General features: G+C 39.2%; 2 protein-coding genes across 3 annotated transcripts in view; one reads left to right on the forward strand and one right to left on the reverse strand.

Moving 5' to 3' along the window:
• Nucleotides 1–355: 355 nt before the first annotated feature.
• Nucleotides 356–8,184, reverse strand: rtkn2 (rhotekin 2). Its single transcript, XM_058652267.1, has 13 exons — nt 8,075–8,184; nt 7,730–7,940; nt 5,779–5,978; nt 5,498–5,553; nt 5,365–5,418; nt 5,134–5,251; nt 4,790–4,990; nt 4,175–4,269; nt 3,493–3,599; nt 3,265–3,396; nt 2,626–2,794; nt 1,989–2,096; nt 356–1,651 (listed from the first exon to the last, which is right to left on the reverse strand). Exons 2-13 carry the CDS (start codon nt 7,862–7,864, stop codon nt 954–956), a joined length of 2,073 nt encoding a protein of 690 aa, XP_058508250.1. The 5' UTR covers nt 7,865–7,940; nt 8,075–8,184; the 3' UTR covers nt 356–953.
• Nucleotides 8,185–9,662: 1,478 nt separating this feature from the next.
• cep170aa (centrosomal protein 170Aa) overlaps nt 9,663–22,867 on the forward strand; it is a 38,327-nt gene continuing 25,122 nt past the window's right edge. Inside the window, exons 1-3 of one of the 2 annotated variants that reach the window (XM_058651452.1) lie at nt 9,663–9,824; nt 20,182–20,241; nt 21,264–21,400. In XM_058651452.1, the coding sequence (XP_058507435.1) occupies nt 21,296–21,400 (105 nt within the window). In that variant the 5' untranslated portion in view covers nt 9,663–9,824; nt 20,182–20,241; nt 21,264–21,295. The remainder of the gene's footprint in view (nt 9,825–20,181; nt 20,242–21,263; nt 21,401–22,867) is intronic. The other variant, XM_058651451.1, reaches the window with a different exon arrangement.

Genomic DNA, 22,867 nt, shown 5'->3' on the forward strand with positions numbered 1-22,867 from the left:
GACTGGAGCTGGAGATGTATCAATGCAATATTGATATTGTAATACGAGGTGTCACCTGGCATTTGGGTTAACATGACGGACGGTGTGAGGACGCTTTTAGATATCATGTCACACAGACATCCTTTAGGTTATAGCAATACCATGACATCTTAGGAAATACAGTGATTCACTTTGTTGCTGTGAGTTAGATGTGAAGATTGATATCACCCTAATACCTATCCAGTCAATACCAAGCTGAAAGATGGATGGCTTATCTTGGCACAAAGACTTGAAAGAAGGGAAAACAGTTAGTCTTAGCTGTCTTCAAAGGTAACTCACAAAGCTCACTATTTAACAAAAAACAAAAAACGGCGTGTTAACGTTGAGGTTTAATTTATTATTCATTTTCTTGGCTAGAAGCAGTGAATTTCTGGACTGGATTAGTGGGTAAAAATTCTTCTGGCGATGATGAGACCGACTGCACTCAGCCAAGAAATAGACTGACACTTCATCGCCCATAAAACTGTAAGTTTGTCCTTTTTTAACACATTAAACATGATATAATTAGTAAGCTTTGGAGGTGCTGGTTAGTTGATATTCACTGCCTCAGCCAGGATAGCTGGGTTTTTTGTTGTTATTTTTTTCAATTGTTATACGAAGCTAAGCTTTCCATCAAGTGGCTACAGGTTCTTTTATTTATTGTACAGATATTAGTTTGTTATTGATCTGCACATCTAACTGTTGGCAAGAAATCGGATAAGGATATTCCTCAAAATGATAAAGTACTCCATTATTATTAAAGACTTGAAGCACGGTCTTTCTTAAAATATCCTCCCAATACTGCTATTAAGACCAAGTCAAATATATTGTGATTTGCAATTTTACCAGTGTTGCCTTGCTCAGCTGAAAAGTTCCACAACAGGGACTAATATGAATTAGTTGTTTAAATGCATATATATAGTTGAAGGTCAAGTTCACAAGGCTTTCATGTTCATCCTCTCTCTGAAAGACTTCCTCAGTTTGCTCCTTGGTACAGGAACAGGACCATGACTGGGTCTGATGAAACCATGTTCTGCAGTGGTTTCCGGTGCCTGGGTTTGGACGTTCTGGTACTCCAGCTGCTGGAGAGGAGGCTGCGGCGGACCCTGTGGTTGTATATCGAGGACGCCCAATGGAGCGTTTTTGCGACTGGAGGCCCCAGCACCTCCAGCATTGCTCCGCTGGAGCTGCTGGATGATGGCGGAAAACTTGGCGTCCAGAGACGGTCTGCCTGTTTTGGACCTTGTGGTCAGGCGTGAAGCACAAGTGCCGGTGTTCTCCTTCTCCTGGTATATGACTGGAGGAGGAGGAGGAGGTCTGGCAGGAAGAGGAGGTCTGGCAGGATGGGTGGGAGGAGTATAAGCCACTCTGTCAGAGGGAGGGGGCGGGGCACGTCGCTTCTTGTTGCTGTTGGATGTTGAGCCGGAGTTGGGGCTTGAACAAGGGGTGGAGGTTTTGCTCTGGGACAGAATACTCTTTTGCACGACCACTGAATGCGATCCATCGAACAGAGTCGACCAATGAGGCACTTCCTTCTCCTCCTCATGACCAATTAGAAAGCGGCCATCTGTCTCCTCTATCTTGTTGTGGATAATATCAGCAATGCTCTCAAACCTGCCAGGTGAATTTATACCTAGAAGGAAAAGAAAGGGTATAAATAATAATATAAACGCCTAGACATCAGGTTTATACCAGCTTTGTGTCTTATTTCCATGTTCAATGGATTATAACAATGACACATAGCACAATATCCTAATTAGTATGTAAAAGGATTTTTTTTTTACATGCATCGCCATCGAAATTAAAGCCATGATACACGGTTACCAGAATATATTAACTTCAATGAGGCATTTCATGCACTTGCTCAGTATCTTCTATAAATAGACACCAATAAATCACAAATGAAAACCCTTCAAAATATTAAACATCAAGCATCTAACTCTATTCATCCACCTTTTCCAATTACTCACTGAGGTCGTTGTAAACAGAGTCAGCCTGCTTTGCGAGGAAGAGCGATGGTTTCCGTGGTGATGTGACCTCGATCTTCATTAGCTGGTCGCAGCAGTGCAGCCACTGGCCTGATTGTCAACAAGGGGAGGCATAAGAGGCAAAAATAAAACATTATGGTATCTGCAAAGAGAACTTTAGCTAAATTTATATACAGCAACGGCTTCAGTCCAAGACATTCTTTTATGTAAACACACACAACCTTTCATAGACACATAAATAATGAATAGGGCTTTGTACTGACAAGAATCTGGCAGTATGTCACATAATCCTGATACAGATATAATCCGGATACGATATTGTCTATATATTGGGACATATTGCAACTCCACAGTAACAGTAAAAGTGTTATATGCATAAACGATAAACTATCTTCTTTGTTTCGTGAGAGGAATGGAATGAGGCCAAAAACCCTGCTGCTAACTAGTGGTCAGATGCTTAAATACACCACAAAACCGCTGTCAGAAAACCACAGTCAAGACTAGTTCCATATCGATACAGCGCTTCAAAGAATGTATACAGTATCAGAATGTTGTAGTCTATTGATATTTTCTTTCATGCCTATTTATGAATCCCAAGTGTACGCCACATGTCACTCACTCTGATCATAGAGATGCTGGTGGAGAGCGTCCAACCAGTCCTCCAGTTCCTCCCTGGTGTCTGTGGCGAAGACAACAGTCTCATATCCCTCATGTGAAGGGTTGATAATAGACATACTCCGGGATTTCTGGCCTGTTCTCTCTTTCTCCATCACACGGATCCGGGTGCTCTATGAAATTGACACAACAAAGAAACGACAACATATTTAAGCTACGTTATGAGATGTTGCAGTTAAAAGTGCATCTCTCCTACTGCAGAAATTAAATATTCAGTTGAAAGCAGCAGGATCTCACAGAGTACAGTTTCAGTTTGCATTTTGTTTATTCTGCAAATGTAAAGTCAAACTGATCTTTAAATAAACAAGTTATGTTTTGATTTAAATCAGATATTTGAACAGTCTATAAAATAGAGATGTAGTAACAGTCATAACAGTACCATTAATCTCTCTCTTTTGCCTCTCAATTTATTCATCTAATATTTTAAAGAGAGAAAATTAGGTGCACGTTGAGATATTTTAACTATATTAACTGCAATATGATTCTCTAATAGGAAGTGTGTATTCTGGGGTGAGGCATCGACAGAACAACTTGAACAAGAAAAAAATAAATGTAGAATGTGAAGGTCAGTACATTGGCTCACCTTATTGACAGGTATCTTGAGAGTAGGGTGCACTTTCGCATCAATTTCTTCTGGTGTGAAATAACAGGACAAAAAACCTGCACTCAAGACACAGTAAAGACTGCAGCAGCGGTTCATCCCCTCCACACTTTGCTAGAAATGTCCAAAAAAACAAACAATAGCACTTAGATTTTTCAACCTTGGAACCAGCTTTTGGGCTAGTCTTAATGATAACAACATTCAACTCACCTTCTGACTCAGGTAGCCGCTCATCATGCTTTGTGTCATACAGACAGGCTGCGCAACCAGCCGACAGCAGAGGTTACCATAAAGCGGAAGCCAGGATGACCACTCAGCTGGGAGGTTAATGGACACCAGACAATAAATCCCACAAATATAAATAAACAATATTGTGCAAAAGTCAACATTAGATTGATTGCTGTAGCAGTGATATAATGAAACCCAGAAAATATGGAACGCATGAATTGTGTTTTAAAATTAAGGTCAAAGGTTTATCCTTTAACCTAAACAATTGCATGACATCATCTCTCTTAAAACTTGTCCTTCTATTTCATGTTGAGAAATATCTGCTGTGAATAAGGTCAATTATAATTATTTTTACAGAAACAACGTATATATATTTAAATGTCAAATACTCTGAAATTAGAGAACTTCATATAACAGGTGGATTTAGTAATAACAGTATTATTTCCCCCCATGTATTTATTTTATGCATCTATTCTAATCACTCACGCAGAAAAATAATCCAAGCCAAACTTCAATCATGGGTTATTTTGTTTAATTTTAGATTTCAATATTAATAGTGAATAAAATATTAAATTATTACCCCGACGCTGAATCAAATCAGGAGATAGAAAGCATAATCCCTTTATATCCCCAGATATTACATTTCTACGCCTTTGTCTCTTACCATTTTGGAGGACAATGAGGGAGTGAGACTGAAAGCTGCCCTCAGCCTCAGACAGAGACAGAGTGGTGTAGGCCAGCAGGCTGTACTTGGCTCCACTGGTACAGGTAGACACACACACAAACACATACAAAAAGTAGCATGATTCTCTCCAAATGTTGATTAACGTGTTGTTTTTTTTTCTCCACATGTAAAATTCAGGTGGTAGAGTTAAAGATAACTACTATTTCTTCCCATAAAAAATGATTCAGTGGTGCCAGGTAGGGTACTAATATACCCATAGTTGTGGGAAAGAATAGACACTGCATCCACTCTGTTATCCAGAATATTTTATGGAAATTATTCTATTTTTGCAATCCTGCTCACAGATAAACTGAAAATGCTAGAGAAAACACAATATCCCTGGCAGGGGTAATTAACAAAGACATTGCATAATAAATGTTTAATACCAACTTAAATTATATTGTTCTTCATTGACATTTTTTTAACAACTCCAACACTGCGGCTACAGCTACACCTTTTAATCAGTAACAGGTCATTATAATCAAATTAGTTCCCAAATTTAAAATCGGGAACAAAGAGTCTATAAAGAGTTTTACATAGTGACTGAAAACATACGAGGGAATAGGGTTGTTCTGCAGGAACGTGTCAGCGTCTGGAGTGTCCAGCAGAGGGCAGAGCTTCTTCCCAGCTGTTTTTCCAAAGGAGTTTCGGAACTTCTTGGCCAGTTTCTTTGGTGTGTTTGCCATTGTGAGCTCTTCCTCCAGGGCACAGCTCCACAGCTCCACCCTCAGGTCAAACTGAGGAACTGCTTCTTTACTATGTCAGGGGAAGAGAGAGGAATATGCATGAATAAACCATGAAATTAAAAATGAAAACCATTACACCAAACTCAAATGAGCGAGTGCAGCTCGTCTAACTGTTCCACTCTGCATATTTAACATGTACAAAAAAATACTTACAAGATTGTGACCCCCTCAAAGCAGATGTCAGTAATTGATCTGTCTACCACCACCATGTCTGTGTCAAACACCTCGGAGCCAATCTGCAGCAGACAGAACACTGCCACTCGACGAGAGCCTAATTAATACAGGGAGAGCACAATCCATGCTAGTACAAAAAGGAATCTGCAAATAACACACAGTAAAGCTGAACAGAAGGCCTAAATGGTAGTAAAACACGAACAAACTTACTCCCTCTATTGTTAAAGTGGTCCGAATCCTTCCACAGCAAAGGAACACGCAGCCCTACATCAGAGAGGAGAAAACTCTATTCACAACACAGCACTAGAAGATGGAATGATTGTGGGTGGGGGTGCAATCTTACCTGATATTGCAATTGTCCCATTACAGGGCACACGGTCATCTGAATCTGGATCAGGTCTGAATTAAGAATTTGAATTCACTGTTAAAACTGGTCACAATCTGGGTATCATTGTTGCATCTAAAAACAGATTTAAACTTGCTTCCAAAATCCCAATCCAATCAATTAGAGTGTATTACAACCTGATCTGCAACTATATACTTTGATGTGTTCTGAGCCTGACCGACAGTGATTCCAAACATCATTTCCAAATTCTTCCACACCTAAAAACCAGCATCCCTTACCCCTTGGCTGACCTCATCATGTCTTGTTCCTGTTTCATCTTCTGGAGATGAGTCAAATAAGCCTTGATCCTGGCATTGCAGGTCAGTAGGTTCTTGGAGGTGTTGAGAACTTGCTCTCTCTTACTGCAGGCGAGCAGCAGCTTATAGGCCCCCTCTCGCATTCGCACCTCAAAGTCCAGCTTTTCTTGCAAGTTAGTGTTCTTCGTGGGAAAGACAGGAGAAATTTCAAAATGACCAAATTATGACAAAACACTGACAGGTAGCTTGTTCTGAACTTGTGTTAGTCCATCAAACAATATGCTATAAAAGAAAGAGGATGAGAGATGGACATGATGAGACCAAACATGGATTTGCTATTGTGAAGTTAGAGTTAAGTTGCCCTTGAGTGTTGTTATGGCACCAATGAAGGTGTGACATTGCTCTGTCCTGTCAGTAAGTGATGTACATATATTTGTGTATCTTGTGCCTGTATTGATTTTGGCAAAAACAGAAGAAGGCAAAATGTTTCTGGAACAATCGATCTACTTGCAAACAGAATATTGGTGGAATCTTGTGATACTATGAAGTATTGGGGGCTACAACCACACTGATGGGATGTTTTAAATGTGTAGCCCATGTCAAGAGGTGTCTTTTTTCATCACTCAAGAGCAACTTGTTGGAAAAAGGGAGCTGTCATGGTGAATGCAGAAGGGGATCAGCTAGTTTAATAATGACTAACAAGCAGAGTGACATTAGATCATATGCTAAAAATGCAGAATGGAAATGCAGGAATAGTATGGTGCAAGCAACTAATCAGGGCAATTCTGAAACTATCCCATGCCTTATTAAAAATACTCCATCTTCAAGTACACCATCTACAGCTTTTTATTTTATATTTACACATATGCACCTGTAACGTCTTAGAAATTTGTCGTATGTATAACAAATTCATATCCTCCACTATCTGAAAGGTGTCATTCAGAAGACTTGGACATTGTTTCATGCTTTTAGCCTGAAAGGACATTAGTTTGTGCAGAGTTAGAGCAAAGACAACAAAGACAAGGACATTATTTCTTTACATGCTTAGAGAAACAATACAGTGGGGTGGGGGTGGAGGGGGTCTCTGGTTTCACGAAACAGCATAAAGGGGCGACTCCCCGTTCTGAGCAACTGGTGCAACTTTTCCCATGGAAGTGAAAGTTAGTTAGCAGCGGTAGTACTTGACAGCTATAACATTAATCGTTTACTTGAATTATTAAGAAAATGATTATTTAAAAAAAATGTGCCACTTCCTTCACAATCATATCCATGCTTTGCTGAAAGTGCAATAGGGCTGCAACTAATTATTATTTTTTGTTCATAATGAATCTGTCAATTAGTTGTTTCACCCTTAAAATGTGAGAAAATTGTTGAATATGTATAAATGTTTCATATGACGATGTCATCAAACTTTCATAGATCATAGAAAACATATCATTCACACACACACATATATATGTATATATATATGTATATACATAAATATATGTATACAGTATACATATAAGAAAATCCACTCATGCTGATTATCAAAATCATTTATTAATTTAAATTGATTAAAAACAATGAATGTGAATAGGTGATTTAGTTAGTAATTGATTAATAACTGATTAACTGAGAAATCGTGTAATCTCTACATGCACCACGCATGTTTCTCAACCCACCCTGGTTAGTATAATTAAGGCCCCTAGTTTGGGAACCACTGAGAATGTTTGAGACAAATATTAGAAAATACAATTGTTATTTGCAAGTTATTTGAATAAAGGCTTCCAAATATGTTATTAAAGCTGTGCAAACAAAACAGAGGAACCACGTATTATCTTGCTTTCCTTAGTAGCTTTGCACTAAGTTGTCACGCCCTCCGGTGACAACTGTCATTACAATACAAGCTAAAACCAACAACTCTGGTGTGTAAGTCTTTGACCAAACATACCTCTGTTTGTTGGAATAAAGTGCTCTGTCGTATTTTCTTGCGTTTAACCTCCATGGCGGTGGCGGAACCGGCCGACAGTAACGACCTAGTGCCTCCGTGTCGTTTGGAAGTTTGAACGTCCCGCTGGGTGTCCATGTTTCCCGAACAGCCAACAACAGCCAGCACATTCCTGCTCTAACCGCTAACGGACGAGGCTGTTCGATTTTGTCACCTGATTTGCCGGAAGGGAAATATTGTCCGGGGAAAAAGGATAAGACAGTTTAAATTGTATATATACATTCATGAAATATATAACACTACTACGGAAATTCAAACATATTAATATCGAAATATGTCAATATTTACTTTGCTTATGATGCTCCATATCCTAAAACTCGTATTAATCACCTCAAAACTACAGTAAAAGCGACCAAAATTTACGAAGCGATAGCATTATAAAAGTATTCGAATTAATGACAAAACTATTATGAAAGGAAAAGACACCGCGGTCAAACGAAGTGATTTAAATTAGATTTGAAACACATTATCCGCCTTTCTCGGCGGAAGGTCCTCGGTAGTAAACCGAGTGCTTTTACGCCTACAGAGAGGTGGCGTCATGACGTCACATGCCAAACAAAGCAGGAGTGTACCGGTTTTGATTTTTGAATTTTTAAAAATATATATTTTGTCATTGAGGTATCATAAAACAAAAATTCTACACATCTAAATTAACTGTTTATGGATTATCAATGTATTTATTACATTCTAAATGTGGGTATTTAAGTCTTTATGAACAGGAAAATTAACATAAGGAAGGCAGTGCACGTGTTCAGGGGAAGGATGTAGAAACGCATTGCAAATTTCTTTATTCGAACATTACAATAATTGTTTGGTTCCCGGTGAAACCAATTCATTTGAACTGCACTTAATATGCAGCAGGAACAGTCAGCTGACGATGGGATGCACGGTCGCACAAAAGACCCTGAAACGTGATCAGGCAAACTAGGAAACCAGCTCTTCTCTTCACCCTCCCTCTGTCTGAGTCGAGTTGGAGCAATCCACGGTTGGAAGTGTGGACGCAGGCGCTTCTGGAAGAACTGCATGAACCCGTACTCAAAAACCGAAACACAGGAAATTACGATGACTGTTTTAAAAAAATAAAAGGTAGATCAAATGCTATGAATATATTACCATTTGAAACCATTTGTGATATCAGTCTCTTGTGTCATCTATATAAAAAAAAATTCAGTAGGCTATATTATTCTATTGTATGTCCAGTTTACCACACATTTCCTGCAGGTGCAGCTAAAACAGCAAAACGTATCTTCAATCCATAGTATGCTCCAAAGAAAATCAAACACTTTTTTCACTTCCATAATAAACCAAATGTTAATTAACCTTAACTAATACACAGTATGTTAAATTATCCCTTGCATAGTTTATATGAAATGTTCCAACAAAGATAATTTCAGGAAAAGACCATCAATCTTTTATCAAGCACAGCGAATTGACCATAATTATGCAGGATAAACATAATTTAATCTTATTAAAAAAAGCTTTGTTTTTAATTATGAAATGATGTGATCCTTCTTCAGTTATTCGTAATGGACAATAGATGTATGTGTTATTTTCAAATAACTAACAAGATACAACTCAAATACAACAAATAAGAGAAGAAGATACAACTCAAATCTCCTCCAATGACACTATCTCAATATATTATGGATCCAAGAGGTCTGTTCACTTAATAATTTCCGTTGCTTCATGTAAGTGGGACAACTATTGGTTTTGTTATTCAAATTAATATATTAACTACTTAGCTAAGGGGGCTGTATATAATATGCATTATGCTTTTAATTTGAAAGTTCATAGCGGCAGTCCTAGTTGTTATTTCCGCCGCGTTTACGTCAGCGCGTTGACGTTTGTCCGCGCGCCGCTCCGTGGCATGCAGCAGCGTTTTGCTGAGCAACGGAAAGAGAGAAGGCCGTCGCTGCTGCTGCCGCTGCTGCTGCTGCCGCCGCCGCACAGAGGCAGAGTGAACTGCTGCGGCAGGGCTGGGCTCCTCACACACACATATACACACCCTCAACAGCAGCACACAAGAGAGAAAAACGGGGTAAGTGAGGACTGGACTTTTACTTTTATTTGGGGAATGCTATTTATTTACCGCCTGTTTTAAAAGTAGGCGTTTAGTTGGGCAACCGACCATGTGACGTTCACGCCAGAAATAATTATGGAAAGAGTCGATTTTAGGCTTTTTCTGCTGTCCACCGTTTTGTGTTTATTTGGGTTTCCAGTGTCCACATATAAAAAAACATTATCGGTCGATTTCGGAGCTTCGTGACATCAAAAACAGAAAAAACCTTAGTGGTATTTGATGCACAGCGTTTAATAAACAAGCACATATACTGTTATGCTAATAACGGCACAGTCTGCTTTGACTGTGTTGGCTAACTGTATGGCTACTATTGTCAGCAGCAGCGGCATGACCAGCGTGTCCTGCTCCGCCTTTGTAAAACCGCACAGCCTCACCACTCTACTGCCTCTGTTAAAACAGCATTACCGGTCACATTGTCTCTATATGCTCCATCATTATATTTCACAATGACCTGTTTTTCCCCCTGTTAGTTACATCCTCCTGTAACCGCATGGAGGCTGTGGAGGCAGCGGGATGCACATCAATGACGAGCGGTCGCGTTGAACGCTTTGTGCTTCCCTCACTGGAGACACACACTCATCTCCGAGTCTTATTTTAATCTATTTAAATTTCAAATTTAAATATAATAGTATGCATTTGACTGTGTTATTACGTGGCTGCAGCGTTTGCTGATGTCCGACTCGCTCCTCCTCCTCCTCCTCCTCCTCCTCTTCTCCTGTGTGGAGGCTTTGTTTTCGTGGGGCAGATGTAGCTGGCCTACATGCATCCGTTCTCTCTTTGTGTTTTATGACTTTGAGTTTTGCTGTCATCAGCACAAAGTAGTGAAATCGCAATTCATTTCGTATACATTAATTTCCACATCTTTAATACTGATGCTTTTCATCTCCTAATTAGGATGACATCTTAATCATAAATCATAATCGTAAATGGTGTTTGATCATCAGGGCCAGACCATGATAATGTCTTATGGTTGAAGTAGATGCATGACAAATAATTAAGTTGTTCATCTGTTTGAAACACTGGAAACAGACTTCCATTCAGGGCAGCAGCAGCGAGGTTGTATCTATTCATCTCAATAATTTCCCTTTATTGCATTTAGTGCAATAAAGTCAGTGAAGGTTACATACATTCCTGATAATGGTTTGTAACACAGTTAACTTGTCACATACTGGGCTGATTTGTTCTTGAAAAGCTGAAGAGCTTAAGTATACATTGGCTACTGCAGTGAGAGTTGTTGGTCTCCTCCTCCTTCTCCCTCAGCTGTAAGAATTCAATTTTTTTTGGTTGTGAGCCATAGAATGTGCAGATAATACCATCCAGTCCAGTTTCTTCTCCTTCCTCCCTCTCTCTTTTACCCTGCCTTTTTTCCACCCTCTTTCGTGACCGCTGCAAATGTGGCAGACGGCAAGCTGGTTGGCTCTGCAAGCAGTTGCATTTTTGAAAACTGTCGGTGTCACCAGAGCAATGTTCATTGCAAAATGTTGATCATAACAGAACATCATGTAAATGAATCGTAAAATGGCACGTAGTTGTTATATTTGTTGAAATTGTCTTGTGTTGATTCTGTTGCTGTGAAAAACTACTAACCTTGGCATCATATGAATTAGTATTCTTGTTGTTAACAGTCTGTGTGTAGTCATAAGTTTACTATTACCACTGAACTGACAAAACAAAAACAATTGTGCTTCTTTTATTTGTCTTTGCTACTTACATTTGCGTTCTTGATAGAATCCCTTGGTAAGTTGTTGTAGCATGATCATTCATCACAGAGATTGTTGACTTCAATGTTATGAACCCTGTTTTCTGTTCTAGTGTGAAGCTGATACCATGGACTTTGTTGTCTGGCCTGTCCATGGCTATTGTGTGTAGTAGGAAGTTTAGGAAGTGAGTTAATTTTACTTCACTGGTCAGGGAGTATGATTTGTGACTCAAAACAACCCTGCCTGAAACTTATTATTCCATTAAATTCTACTCAAGTGTTTTCTTTAAGGGGTTTTTGTACCAGGGAGTCCATGGTTAAATATAGCAGTGAATCTCACTTCTGTAATCTGTCATGGCAGAAATGTTGTCAGGGTTATGAGAGTCGCACTGCTTGGCCTGGTGAGGCTCATGCTTGTGTGCGGTGAGAGAGAAAAACAAGGGAGGTGTACGGAGAAGTTTGAAAATACGAACAAATAACTAATCATTGGCTTTTTCCTTGTTATGGAACACTGAGGGCGAGTCTGTTTTTTTTTTCTTAATTTATTTTCTCAAAATGACAGAATTAAACAGATTGAACTTCACATCTGTTTTGGGGTGTAACATACTCCCTAGCGAGTTTCCTGTGTTTTGTGCTTCTTTCCACTGCAGATATTGATCTTGTATTTTGGTATTTTCCTATCCCAATTGTCCTGTTATGCTAACGTTTTGTCCTCCTCAGTGCCAGTGTGAATTTCATTGTGAGTTTTCACTATTTTTGTAATGCTATCACTGTGGGCAGCATAATGCTGTGGCCATAATCGTGGCAGGGTTGGCCAAATACCTACAGTATGTTCCTGTTCAAGTGCCACAGGTCAGTTATTATCTGTTCAGCCAGGGCTACAAAGGGCCATGAGAGAACTCACCACTGCTAAGTACAGCTTTTATAGCTATATAATACAGTGATGTATTCACAGTAGTGGACTTAAAGCTGCAGTGCGTAACCTTTGTTGATTTTTGTTGTTATTTTTCTGCCTGGTCTTTGTGAACAGAAAAGATTTGACAGTATTTATATGATGCATCCTTCATCTGAAAAGGGGCTCTGTCAGGCAAAACTATCAGACCTGACCGAGGGATTGTTTGTGTGAACACAAGAAGTCTTTATCCCGTCAAACTGCTAAATGACCTGGTTTTTTTGAGCAATAGAATTTACCTCTGAAACCTTTCGTTGGGCCACACGGTGGTGTAGTGGTTAGCACTCTCGCCTTGCAGTGAGAAGATCCGGGTTTGAGCCCCGATTGGAACAAGGGCCTTTCTGCATGGAGTTTGCATGTTCTCCCCGTGTGTGCGTGGATCCTCTCCGGGTTCTCCGGCTTCCTCCCACAGTCCAAAAACATGCAATGTGGGGATTAGGTAAATTGGACGCTCCAAATTCACCATAGAAGTGAGTGGGAGAGTGAATGGTTGTGTTCTATCTGTGTGTGGCCCTGCAATGGACTGGCGAACTGTCCAGGGTGTACCCCGCCTATCGCCCGATGTAGCTGAGATTGGCACAGCACCCCCCGCGACCCTCTGGTGGAGAATAAAGCGGTAGATGATGACTGACTGACTGACCTTTCGTCTGCATTTGTTCGATGACTGCAAACTGTACTCCAACCAGTTTGCAGTCATCTCGCTTTACTAGCGCAATGCTGCAATTGGGTCTACCTGTGCTGACATAAAACTTCTTGTGTACAGTGCAGGAACATCACCAGGTGACCTGAGATCTGGAGTTACACAGTACAGTTTTAAGTTTTATAAATGAATGAATAGGTTGTTAAATATGTAATTTAGTGAAAACATTCCATACGTAACTGGCACCGCCACAACTTAATGCTTAATGCTTAATGTCCTGTTTCTTCTACATTTGGTTTTGTCCTACTGAGAAAACTGTCTCTTGAAATAAGTGTATCTCAGTGTGCTATCTGTACAATGTACTGCATGCTCACATGACTTGATCACATATGCTGGAACAGACAACGCTGCAGGACATTGTCTTCATCATTCTCTTGGATTATTAATAATCAATTATCTCTTTATATTCTATAGGAATAATCACTTCATTTTCTCATATAGTGCTGAAGGGAAGATTGTTTCTATTATTATGCCTTATAGTTTTCAGCATGCATGAAATCAAAATTTCCATATGTAGGTCTGTAGGTCATGTGGTATACAGAGGTCACTGAGCATGTGGTGTCTTTATTTCTTAAGGCCAGTGGATGTGCTCACTGTGCTGGGTTGTGTATGGTAATAACAATGAAGCGGATGGACGGATGCTGGCTAAATGGAGGTTTTTGCTTGTTTGTTCCTCTCGCCAACTGTGATGTGTGTGTGTGTGCATGTGTGTGGGGCCGCTTTTCAGCACCATATGGTCTTTTCTGCTGCATTGGCTTTTTTTTTTTCACCCACATACTACATGTCCTGTATAAGCCACATTAACACACATGAAGCCGCTGCTCACTGAAGTTTCTGCAGACTTGAAGTTTTATCCTGACATCGTCATAATTTATCATCTCACTGCATGTGGTGCTGTATACCTGTCATGAAAAGATTAATGTTAGTGCGTAGTCTTTATCTGGCAGCATAAATTATTGATGGTGTATAGTATGCCTTCTTAATTCTTTATTTAATATTCAATTTGAATTTGAAGTTAAGTACTTTTTTTAATATAATGCCAGGATTTAGATTTACAGAAGCACAGTGTGGAAAGCATGACCAACTTTTCTTTGTCATTTGATACTGTGCATATCTCCATGTTGTTGTATATAAACTTGTCATTAAACAAGTGAAAAAAGACAGTTAATGCAGTTGGTCTCTGCATTTAGTATATGTGTATTTGTGGGTAGCCTTGGCTGGGATACAAAGGCCCTGTTTTCACCAAGTGGTTCAGTTTAGTTCAGTTTGGTATGGTACATTATGCAATTATTTGTGTTTCCATTGTCAAACATTGAGAACGGTACCAAAATAGCCAATCTGTACCACCCTTCCTCTGGGGTACCTAGCACAGTGATTCAGCTCCTATGGGTGCTGATTGGTCGACTGAGAATCATCTGGCACATGACAGCAGGAAATAATGGTGGCGTTTTGCTTAGAAACTTGCAGCCTTTTCTCAAACAAAACCAATCATCTTGTGATAAACAGCCACATGCCAAGAAATGCAGGATGTCCTCCATTGTCTTTTGTTTACTATGTTGTGTTCTTAGTAATGGTATTCATTGGCAGGCAACACTGTGTTTTGCTGGTATGATGTCACTTTATTTACGTAGCTGACACAGCTATCACCCTGTGGTGGAAACAAGCCAGATCAGGGTTTTCTGTTCCAAATTGCACCACTGTACTGCTCGGTAAAAACGAGGCTCAGCTGCCAAACAACATTCAGCTTTAGGACTCTTTACAAGCCTCTATAATGGCAAACTCAGAATACAGGCTTACTTATGAAGGATTTCAGCCTGCAGCATTGGTTGAGGCTTTTCTCTGACAAATTACTGAATTGAGTTCAGGTTTCAGTGGTGCAAGAAAAGAAAAATGTTTAGACAAGGGTTCTTTCTCATACTAAGTCAAATAAGGTTACCCTAACAGAATATATCTTTTAAGTATTTTCCCTTTTTGCTGGCTTTTTTCATTTTAGAGTTAAAGTAGGCCAACTTAATTCAAATGTCAAATGGAATCACCCACTTTGAGACTGAAATCCCCAGAGCAGCCAAAACATTGGACAAAAAAACTGTATTATTTTACTGCTATCAAACAAAACTCTGGTGATTGACTAGCAGCCCTGTAAGTTCATATGGGTTAGTAGTATCACACATGCATACAAAATCTGTTTCTAAAATAGCTGTATAAGTGTGAGTTCTATGACACCACAGTATTCACAGGTGGCAAAGTAAGATATACAGGAGGGATCAGCAAGTACATTTGGCTAATCATTTAGCTAATAATATTGGCAAGGTGATAATGTGGACTTGTCTTTAATCAACAACTTGCTCCAAAGACTCTTTTGATACACAAATGTGTACAATGCAGAGGATAAAATTTAAAAAAATTACCTTAACAAACTGTATTTTCCCTTTTTGTTCTGTTTATTGTGCATCGTTAAAATTTTGAGAATCACTGTTTCTTTCAGTCTAGCATATGATAATAGTTATTTGACATTTACTCTCCAAACCTGGCTATCCATCAAAACATCAGTGTTTGAATACATGAATACATTTTGGATGAAATTGTAATTGTTTGTGCAGATCAGCAAATAAAACATTTATCATCTGCCCGGCCAGATACTGATGCTGGCTGGCCAATTTTGCCCCATGGGCCGCCAGTTGCTGACCACTGGTATACAGTATAGTGGATATTTTACCTTTAGTTATCCAGGTAAGTCAGTTGAGAACCAATTGTCATTTACAATGACAACCTGGGCTATATAGTTTATATATCAAGGCATATTTTTATCTCAGTCACAGAATAACACTGTACCTCTGTGTAGACAATAGACTGTAACCCTCCTCCACTGAACACTTTGATCTCTGTACATCGAGAGAAGAATCAACCACTGGGGATAATAAGAAACCTTTGTCTGTCTGTCTGCCTGTCTAGCCAATGTGTTTGACTGGCCAGACATTGTTTGGTTGTCTCATGATCATCCTTTTCTGTTCTTTACAACCCCTCAGGGTCTGTAGGCTTCCCTGCTCCCAAAGCATCTCTTGGTTTACAAAACCAATTCACCCTGTTTTCCGTTACTTCCTGACTATGACTATGTCCTAAAATACCTTCCCACAGCAGTTTGAGGGAATATCCTGCTGTGTTCTATTTGTCTTTCTACTGGCTTTATATCTACAAGATGCTGTCTTACTCCACTTTAAAACAGAAGCTGTTTGACTGAGTAAGTGGATGCAGTTTAGCAGCCACAAGTTCATCGTTTTATCTTATTTGTTGTTGCTTCACTTCAAACTTCAATATTGATAACATTATCATTGTCAGAATTACTAAATTGTCTGTCCTTTATTCAGTCAGAGGATGCTATCTCTGTTCAATTGACTGTAACCACAGTGCTATTTATATCAGAACATCAGTTTTGCTGATGTTGCAAACATTAAGTGCATCATCTCATGTCTACCATATCTGCTCGGAACAAACTATCCAAACATGACCATTCATTGCATCCCATAAAATGACTGCACATAGACCGTGCCACTGTTTTTACAATGTCAAAGTTCTGTAGAATCAGCATCCACCTTGTTAAACACACCCTTAGTAGGGCAACGTTTGGCTCACATCATGAGACAATGAAAAACTGTGTGATGACAACATGAGTGGTCTCTCTGTTTGTGTCTGTCTTTTTCTCTCTCCTACTGTCTTTCCTCACTCTTGTTTGCTTAGCATGTTGGTGTTTGTGTCAGTGCGTGTTGAGGCTACACAGAGCATCTGTCAGTGTGTGTGTTGTGGTGTGAGTCAGCTATGAGGATTGTGATGGTTTGGAAGGTTGGAGGGAAAAAGCGGATGAGTAGTACTGATGGTTACCCAGCTGTTGCATCATCGTCATGCCTTCATCATGCTCCCTGAGGCCAGATGCTACGTGGAGAGCAACAGCCATGTGTTACAGCAAAGAAACATATGACGTGAAATAAACTGTTGTCGGCTTATTCGTTTAGCTTGTATTTGTGATTGGTTTGAACAGCCTAAAAGACTGCTCAACAGCATTTTTCCAGAGAATGGAAACATAAGGGCAATTTGTCACAGTTAATCAGTCTTATCACCATGCTTATTTATAGTTTCTGAATATTATAAAATATATTCTTGCATAGACTAATTTGTGTCAAATCAGTCTCCAAGACGAATTCCCTCAGGACAGTGTGAGCTGCCTCACTGTAGAGACACGCGGTTTTCCCTTCAAGTCGGTCTACAAATCAAAGTAAGCTACACACTCACTGTGGATTCAAACATGAGAGTCCAGCACAGGAAGTGTGTGCATGCTTCCTGTCCTTTCAGTCTACTACAAAGAATTCCCAGTCATCTTGGAATAATCCTGGCCTTTCACGCCTTAATTCTCTGCGTATGTGTGCATCTGTGTGCATAATTATTTGTGTGGGTATGTGGATGGTGTGAGTGTATGTAAAGGTCTGAGGGTTGAGGAATTCCTGCCAAAACTATGAGGTCACTATTCCTTCTTGTTAGTCCCAGCAAGAATGCTGATGAATGGTTAGAATATAGATGAGAGAGATCTGGGACTTGAGTTTGATTTTAGCCTGTCCTGTCTAAACATATAAACATATATCATCAAGTAGTGTTTTATGTCTGTCTCTGATGAATGACTGAATTGCATTGATGGTTGTCATTGATTCTACAAAAGAAATCAAGGTTGAAAACAAACTGCTTTCATCAGAGAAACCTTTCTTTTCCTTTTATTCATCATATACAGTAGAAAATGGAATATATTTAAGTTTGTTGGACAAATCAAGTCATTTCAAAAGAGAAGGTATATTATTTGTAATTTAACATTAAGTCTTAAAGGAACACATATTAAGCAGACAGAACTTCCTCACAGCTGTGTCTCCTTTATCAGACCAGCCTCTGCATTCCTCCAGCTGTGCCTCGCTTTCATGTGTGATAGTGAGAAGGTTTTTTTTTTTTGGTTTTTTTTTTGAAGGCACCACACACACATTAACCTTGAAGACTGCAGTGAGTGTGCAGTGGTTACTGCGACAGCAAACTCTCTAATGGTTTGGTTTGAGTGAGGAAATGCAACCACACATTTTTATGGTGTAGTGCAGTTATTCAGTTTCTCTAAAAATGTATGCTTCGTGTGTTCAAGTGTTGCACCCAAGCACAATATCTGCTTTATATCCATCATATCTGACATGCAATGTGGTCATGTGAATATAGAAATGGCGACAAAACAGTAGAGGAACATCACATGTATTTGCATGAATGAGATATGATTTTTAGATTTAAGATCATTGGTTGCTGCATCTGTTGTCCTTTCTTTCAATGTAGTTCATTTTGTCAAAACTATTACTATTAAATGTAGTTGTATATCTGAGGTCTGTTATGTTGGGATGGATTATTGGGGTGAAAAATAAATGTATTTGAAAGTTATAAATGTGTATTTGGTAGAGGACAGTGTACGTTTTATTATGTTTTATGAGAAACCACCCTAAATGCATCCAATCTTGGTCATAAAGTTCTTGCTTTATTTTAGGCCGTTTCAGTCGTCATGCGCTTCAACTTGAAGGCAAAAATAACGGGTGTATGTCAAGAAAGCTTTTTCTGTGACTGATTCTGTGACTTACTACTGATTGCAGTATATTCAGATAGCTTATCACTGCTTATTATGTCTGCCTAAAACTTACATTACAAATGTTGTACACATCATATTTTTACTGGGATGAAAAGCTGAAATGATTTGCGTGAGAGACAGCAGTTGGAATAGTCACTTTCTCAACGGTAATCATGTAAGGAACCATCAGAGGTGTGCAGTTGATTAAAATTTTACCCTGGGGATTTCTGTGTTAGTATACATAGTACTTAAGAGGTTAAGTGAGTTTGAGTTTAGCTCAATAATCTGTAATTCCCTCTCTGATGGGCTTTTCTTGGTACTTTCTACAGAAGACAGTACAGTAGAGTATTAAAGTGCTTTCTAAAATCACCATTAACAACTCCCCTTCCTATGAAACCTATGTAAAATTTAGAATTAAATAACTGTAAATGAACAACTGTCTTAATTTTAGTACAACGTAAAGGCAGTAACTAAGAGCAGCAGTTTTTTAAATTGGATTTTGTCTCACTCTCGTTGATGTTGTCATTATCTTGTGACAAAAAAAATCCAATTATGAAATGAACTTGTGGCTGCTAAACTCTGCATCCAGTCACTTAGTCAAACAGCTACTGTTAGTACTGTTAGGCTTTTAAACTGAACAACAGCAAGCAGTTAGAAAACCAGTCATACAGAAGTGTAACATGGCTGGTTTTTAGTTCTGCTGAATGTTGTTCTTCTTTTAGCGCCGGACAGTCAGAAAGTCAGAGGAGCTGGCTTTGACCTCCTTTCCAGCACATCTAAAGAGAAAGAGGGAGAAAGAGGAAGGGGAGGAGGGAAGCGGGAGGGAACAGAAATGTCCTACTGGTGAGGCAGGCCAACATTCCTACATCACTTCCTCCTTCAACATCTGGCAATGATCAGAGCAGGCGGGTAGAGAAAAAGGATGTGTGTTACTGGATGGATCACTGTTCATTTCCAGACGTAGACACGAGTGAGGCATCACATTGCAAGACCGCCCACTCAGTCTCATTCCTCCTACCAGCAAAACAAAATGAAGCGAGATGGAGCGTTAACACTTCATTTGTGATTCTTCTGTCTTACCTAACCTCTTCTTTTCACACTATCTTTCATATATCACTGGTTGTTGGGGCTGCAACTAACGATTATTTTCATAATTGCAGAGTAATTGGTCCATAAAATGGCAGAACATGTTGAAAAATGTTGACCAGTGTCAAACTGAGAACCTAAGTAATTATTTTAGCCCTATTGTTTATTGTATCATGATACAGATTAACTGTTTCTAAGAGTGCTATAAACAAACTAAAAGCTCTCTTCCTCCTTTTTTCCCCTCAGGATGGCCTAGCTGAGTTGTGCTTTCAGTTTTCTATCACCAGTGAGCTACCTGGACCACAGGTGTGTTGTCAATTTTACAATTTTTTAAACAGCTTTCTTGCATTTAGATTGTCTTATGTCTGTACATGTACACAAACAGGCATAAGGAGGTAAAGTCCAAGCACTTCTCTGTGCCACAGAAATTTATTGAGGACACAGTGTTTGAGTTGGTTGTGGATCTTCCTCAGGTGAGACAGATGTTTGATTGATCACTCCAGGAATACACTGCCTGGTCAAAAAAACGCACTTATTCACTTTGGCATTGTTTTCATAAGCTACTGCAATGTCACAAGATTTATTTCTGACCAGTGTTGCATTCATTGTTCACCAAGATCTTGTATTGATGATGGGAGAGTCAAAGCCTTCTCCAGCACATCCCAAAGATTCTCAATAGGGTTAATGTCTGGTCTCTGCGGTGGCCAATCCATGTGTGAAAATGATGTCTCATGCTCCCTGAACCACTCTTTCACAATTTGAGCCTGATGAATCCTGGTATTGTCATCTTGGAATATGCCCATGTCATCAGGGAAGAAAAAAATGCATTGATGGAATAATCTGATCATTCATTATATTCAGGTAGTCAGCCGACCTCATTCTTTGGGCACATAATGATGCTGAACCTAGACCTGACCAACTGCAGAACCCCTTACCTATTTGCTTAGTTAAATCCAGGTGGCGACTTTTTTTTGGCCTGGCAGTGTATATCCGCATTGGAATCCAAACTTTGTGAAGTGTGAAGGCTCTACCTTCTTTTGTACTTACTGTATTCTACTGGCCCTACTCCTTTAGTTAACTTAAGTTAAACCAAAACAAAGATTTTATTTTGTTTTGCCTTTTACAGATTTGTATTTGATGTGATGTACTAACATTAATTGTAATTGAAAGACTGGATTTTTCTCAGAATTGTTGCAGTATGACGTTATATCGATGTTCATATTATGCTATAAAGATGAATCTGTGGTGTCTAATGAAGCTTATTGAGTTTTCGATTTATTGGGTTACAGATTAGTTGAACGGTTATGTATTTGCTTTTGTCTTAGCAGGAGTGTAGCAGAGGCGGCAGCAGGGAGCAGAGATGAGTGTGACCTCCTGGTTCCTCGTGAGCAGTGGGGGCACTCGCCACCGCCTCCCCCGGGAAATGATCTTTGTCGGCCGAGATGACTGTGAACTCATGTTACAGGTAAGAGAACAAACGTGCTTGAATGACATTTTTGCTGCAGTCGTCTCAATAAAGCAGATGTTGTTGGGTGTGTTGTTGGATTTTCACTAATCCAATTTGTGAATGTCCTCTCTTTCTTAAGAATTTCAAAGAAGAACATTTCAGGAAACAGAGCCTGACTCTCATTAAAATATCATATATATTGTCACATGACACTGATAAAATATCTGTTTACTGAGTCTGACTGAGGACACAACAAATGAGCCTCCATGCTGCTGCTCTTGCAGTAACAGAGCTTGTTTTGTGTCTGTGTGTTTATGTGTGCATGTCACTGAGTCTGTGTTTGTGTACTGAAGCTGTGTCCCTGCAGCTGCATACAGTACAACCAGAGACCATGGGTATGCTTGTGTGTGTGTGTGTGTGTACCTCTGGTCATTGCACTATTAATAGAAAGTGGGGCAGATACCTCTTGAGTTAGGTCTTATCTGATTGAGTCACTTGTAGTGTAGAAAGTGTATCTATGGCCATAGCTCCCTCTGTTATGATTATGTATTCAAGTTCAGTTATCAGACTGACTTTACTATCTCATGAAACTTTTGTACCTATATATTTTATTCCCACATTTAATTTAATACATGTTTTACTCTATGTGCAGGGCTTTTCTAACTTTTTAATAATAAAAATATATGGATTCCTTGTAGGGAATTTGAATCATGTAACCATGCCTTCTGGATACAGTTTGGACCCACTGGTAATGTTGCTCCTAGCAGTATAAAGTCTGAGAAATCTAATCCAGTAAGGGGACCTGTGTGTTGGAAGAGGAAAGCAGAAATGGAAAAGTGAAAGCTTGTAAAAATGCATTTGATTTATAAATGAAAATGAACATGGGACTATTCCACTTTCTAAAATCCCACTCTTCACAGTTCTCTTCTTGCGTGCGGAGACTTGTGAACAGCAACAAGGACAGTTTACTATACATGTAGAATTTTATAATACCTGCTTTATTTGCAAACAACAAACACCTAATTTGTTTCTGATCTGTTTTTGTTTTTTTCCATATGAATCTGTGTGTTTCTGGGAGGGTTTTCCCTGTTATTGTGATCTTCTTCTTTTGAATGATACAATATTAGATAAGGGAAATCTTCCAAATGTTTGCCTTTGTGCATGTTTGTTTAACACTGTCAGTGGTTGCTTGCAGTTCCTCCATGTGACTGCATGCGTGTGCCAAGGTCTCATCACATGGCTAAACTGGCTGCTTGTGTCCTGCGCCTTCAAACACAAACGCACTCACTTGCAGGAAAAAAAATATTTAATAAACATTTAATAAATGAATGATCGAAAATTATCACACAAGTTTCATTAGTGGTCTGCGAGAGTGTTATGTTAATGTTTTGGTGTCACCTAGCAAAAATTATGCCACATGCTTATATGATTCTTACAGTTATGTTATTTACAAACTGGAAAATAAAATGTAATTATTCTTTTTTT

The sequence above is a fragment of the Solea solea genome, chromosome 15, assembly GCF_958295425.1.
Source record: "Solea solea chromosome 15, fSolSol10.1, whole genome shotgun sequence".
NCBI lineage: Eukaryota > Metazoa > Chordata > Actinopteri > Pleuronectiformes > Soleidae > Solea > Solea solea.